This window comes from Arachis duranensis, chromosome 6, assembly GCF_000817695.3.
Source record: "Arachis duranensis cultivar V14167 chromosome 6, aradu.V14167.gnm2.J7QH, whole genome shotgun sequence".
Lineage (NCBI taxonomy): Eukaryota > Viridiplantae > Streptophyta > Magnoliopsida > Fabales > Fabaceae > Arachis > Arachis duranensis.
In genome coordinates, this window is record NC_029777.3 from 1830582 (window position 1) to 1834575 (window position 3994).

General features: G+C 35.3%; 1 protein-coding gene across 1 annotated transcript in view; it reads left to right on the forward strand.

The window, feature by feature from the left end:
• The first annotated feature begins 437 nt into the window (after positions 1–437).
• Positions 438–3994, forward strand: part of LOC107491907 (heterogeneous nuclear ribonucleoprotein Q-like) — a 3943-nt gene continuing 386 nt past the window's right edge. Inside the window, exons 1-7 of the mRNA XM_052263370.1 lie at positions 438–676; positions 1346–1760; positions 1854–1970; positions 2269–2409; positions 2488–2664; positions 3244–3448; positions 3710–3900. Of these exons, the coding sequence (XP_052119330.1) occupies positions 1371–1760; positions 1854–1970; positions 2269–2409; positions 2488–2664; positions 3244–3448; positions 3710–3900 (1221 nt within the window). The 5' untranslated portion in view covers positions 438–676; positions 1346–1370. The remainder of the gene's footprint in view (positions 677–1345; positions 1761–1853; positions 1971–2268; positions 2410–2487; positions 2665–3243; positions 3449–3709; positions 3901–3994) is intronic.

Below are 3994 nucleotides of genomic sequence, written 5' to 3' on the forward strand. Positions count from 1 at the left end.
GAATTCTTAATGTCTTATTATTGTAGTACGGTTTAATTACTGTTAATTTTTTTAACAAAAGATAAATTTCAATAAGACAAAAAAAAGAAATTTTCATAAATGTTTAAAGAGTTTGTTTGAATGAACTTAGTTTTTAAATAAAAAATTATTTGATGTTTGAATATTTCATATAAAATTAATTATATTGTATATTGTAATACAAATATTTATTTATTTATTTTGTTAAAATAGTTTTTAAAATAAATATATTTTAAAAATTGAAAAATACGATTTTTTAAAAGATATTATATTTATTTTTTTAATATTTTTTCTGACAACTTAATAACAAAAATATTTACGAGCAAAGTTTTTGTGACCATTGCTAATTAGTAAGATTTTAATAAATGTGCGGTGAAAAGTGAAAGGGAAGAGAAAAGTGAGAGTGAGAGCCGCTCATCTGGAAAGAAATGAGGAGGTAGTAAATGTAATATTATTCCTTGCTCCCCTTCCTTCCGTCCTTCCTCACTCTGGCGGATACATAGATAGTCACCACGGCTACACATTACACGTAAAACTCACTGCCTCTGTGTTTCTATGTATCTAGGGTTACAAATTAGAACAACAACCAAAGAGACCAACTCACTCAGAAGCGAATCTGAAAACTCATCAATATCGTCATGTATTTTTATGGCTAATGGTATGCACTGCCATTACATGTCTCTCGTATTGATATTATAATTTCAATTTCCCCCTCCCTCCATTTTTTGTGGTATAAACAATTGAGTTTCCTCTGTTTCGGTAATGACTTAGGGTTCCCATTCACTTGCCCAGTTTTTATTTATCAATGTAGCCTCCATCTCTTTTACTTGCAAGCAACATGCATCGCCACCTTAAACCCTACGCCTTTTCTTTGGGAAAAGTAATTATCTTAAATTACCCATGGCCTTAAAACTCTTCTAACTGCTCCTAATGTTTGTGCCTCAGCAATGCAGTCACCTAGGCTGCGTTTGTTTACAGGGACAGGACTATGAGACAGGGACACTGAGACACAAAATCGTGTTTAGTAGAGAAGATATGAACAGAAACAATGTGTCCAAAGACACTAAATTAGTGTATTTTGTATTTATGCAGACAAGAAGGACATAGAGACACTGACAAGCGACACAACTTATTTTTTATTTTTTCTTTCATTATTCTTGTTAATTTTTCATAATTATATTTTTTATTGTTATATTTTTCATCTCAAATACAAGAACACACAAAATTTTGTGTCTTTGTCCATCAGTTTATTGTCCTGTTCTTAGAAACAAATGCAGCCCTGTTCCATACACTTTTTTCTTCTTTTCATGATTGTCTCAATCTGCAGGTGCGGCTATTCTGCTGTGAATGCAATGTCCGAGGGTGCGGAGGTCAATGAGCGTGTCGACATTGATGAGGAGAATTATATGGAAGAGATTGATGATGATGTTGAAGAACAGATAGATGACCATGGACAAGAAGCACCTGAACCTCCACATGAACATAAGGGGTCACCTGCTAAGGCTGCTGCTAAAGATCAGTTGCCTGAACAAGAACAAGAAAGAAGTGACACTGCTGCAGAAATTCTCCAAGATGGGCAGAAACCATCTTCTGTCAATGAAGAAGATGAGGAGAAGGAAAAGCATGATGAACTTCTTGCCCTTCCTCCTCATGGTTCTGAAGTCTTCATTGGTGGGCTTCCTCGCGATGCCAATGAAGATGATTTGAAGGCATTGTGCGAGCCAATGGGTGACGTTCTAGAGGTTAGACAGAGGATTGCAAATGCTATATTTGAAACTAATCGCTTTATAACTGACTGGGACCAGCAAATAATTTAATTTCTCTTTACTTTTCAGGTGCGACTAATGAAGGACAAGGACACCGGCGAAAACAGGGGTTATGCTTTTGTGGCTTTTAAAACAAAGGAGGTAGCACAAAAGGCCATTGAAGACATACACAACAAGGAATTTAAGGTATTGATGCTTTCTCAAACTCTCAGACTTTGCCTATACTTTTTCTTGGTCTCCCTCCATATTATTCTACTATTTTTTTTTTGAACAATGGGTGTTAAACCAACTCTTTTATCTAATACATTCTTTCCCAATAGTCCAGTGTATTTACTCAATTCATCATCTTTGCAACATTGAGCTCCTTTTTCAATTTCTCAGGGAAAAACCTTGAGACCTTTGGTATTGGTGTAGTAATATTATTATAAGAAAATCTTCTTTTGTAGATTAGTTTTAACTAATTAAACATTCTTCATGTTCTCAGGGCAAAACCTTGAGGTGTTCACTGTCTGAAACAAAACACAGATTGTTCATTAGTAACATTCCAAAGACTTGGACGGAGGATGAGTTCAGGAAACATGTCGAGGCTGTTGGTCCGGGTGTTGAAAACATCGAGCTCATCAAGGTGCAATGCACTACAAGGTCATAGTAAACTGTTAAAAGCCCTATCTTGCTCTTACCACTCTATTTCTTTTTATTATAGGACCCCCAAAACCCCACTAGGAATCGTGGGTTTGCTTTTGTTTTGTATTACAATAATGCATGTGCTGACTATTCGCGGCAAAAGATGTCAATTGCAAGTTTTAAGCTGGGTGGTAATACCCCAAATGTCACATGGGCAGATCCAAAGATCTCACCTGATCATTCTTCATCTTCACAGGTAAGTTTATGAATGGAAGTGAACTTAGATGCGAAAGTGATTTTAAATTGCTTTTTACCTATCATTACATCAAGTGATTAATTAGATACTTATGGTCGTAATTGTTTCTTCTCTTTTACTGCAATGTTTCTCTTTCTGTATAGCCTTTTTCTTCTCTCAGCAGAGCCACCCAAGAGTGTGGGTATATATGATTTTCTTTCCGCCTTTGATATGGAGCTCAGTAAATATGAAAACATGTTCGTGTATGAGAAATTTATTGCAATTTAGGCGGCATGATTTCTTGAGCCACTTACAAGCTGTTAGTTTGAACAAATTGATTTTTCCGCTGAGCTCAAACGATAGATAATTTTGTAAATGTAATTTTATCCTACTAACTGAGCCAACCCTCAATGGTAGCTCTTGTTGGCCCAACCATGCCATAAAGATTATTAGTTTTGCTTAAGAAAGGGATTGCTGTTGATTGTTGTTGAATTTAAAAGTGTTATGGACGTGTAGATGTGATGTTCTTACCTATATATTCTGTATAAGGAATAATTACTTTACTGATGATTTGGTTTTGAACTTTTTTGGTGTTCACAGGTTAAAGCTCTATATGTTAAAAACATACCTGAGAATGTTACTACTGAACAACTAAAAGAACTATTCCGGCGACATGGAGAAGTGACAAAAGTGGTCATGCCACCTGGTAAAGCTGGAGGGAAACGTGATTTTGGTTTCATTCATTATGCAGAGCGGTCAAGTGTATTGAAAGCTGTCAAAGATACAGAAAAATATGAAATTAATGGTACATTTCCAATGAAATATGAATTAAAGATGTATTGTGTTTTGCTTCATACTAAGTTGATTCTGTGGAATTCTATGCAAAATCATAACAATAGGTTGAAACTTTCCTTACATAAATGTTTAAGAAGTCTCATCTGTTAAAAATACTTCTCATTGGATGCTTTATTTTAAGATAAAACAGAATTCGGATCCAAATAATGGAGAGAACTTTGAGTGCATTCTGAATGTTTACCTGACTATGTTTAACGGACTTGAACTACAGGCCAAGTGCTTGAAGTTGTTCTTGCCAAGCCTCAAACTGATAGAAAAGCTGAAGTTAGTTATGCCTACAATCCTGTACTTCATCCAAGCCATCTTATACATCCCGGATATGGTAGTTTTTCTGGAAACGTTTACGGCTCTTTAGCTGCAGGATATGGTGTTGCTACAGGTTATCAACAGGTATTTAATTTCTTATAACATTATATATTTCCGTGCTTTTTCGTTTTTTGTCATTAGCTCTAATACGTTTGCACAATGTGGGTTCCTATGGACATTCAAACAGCCA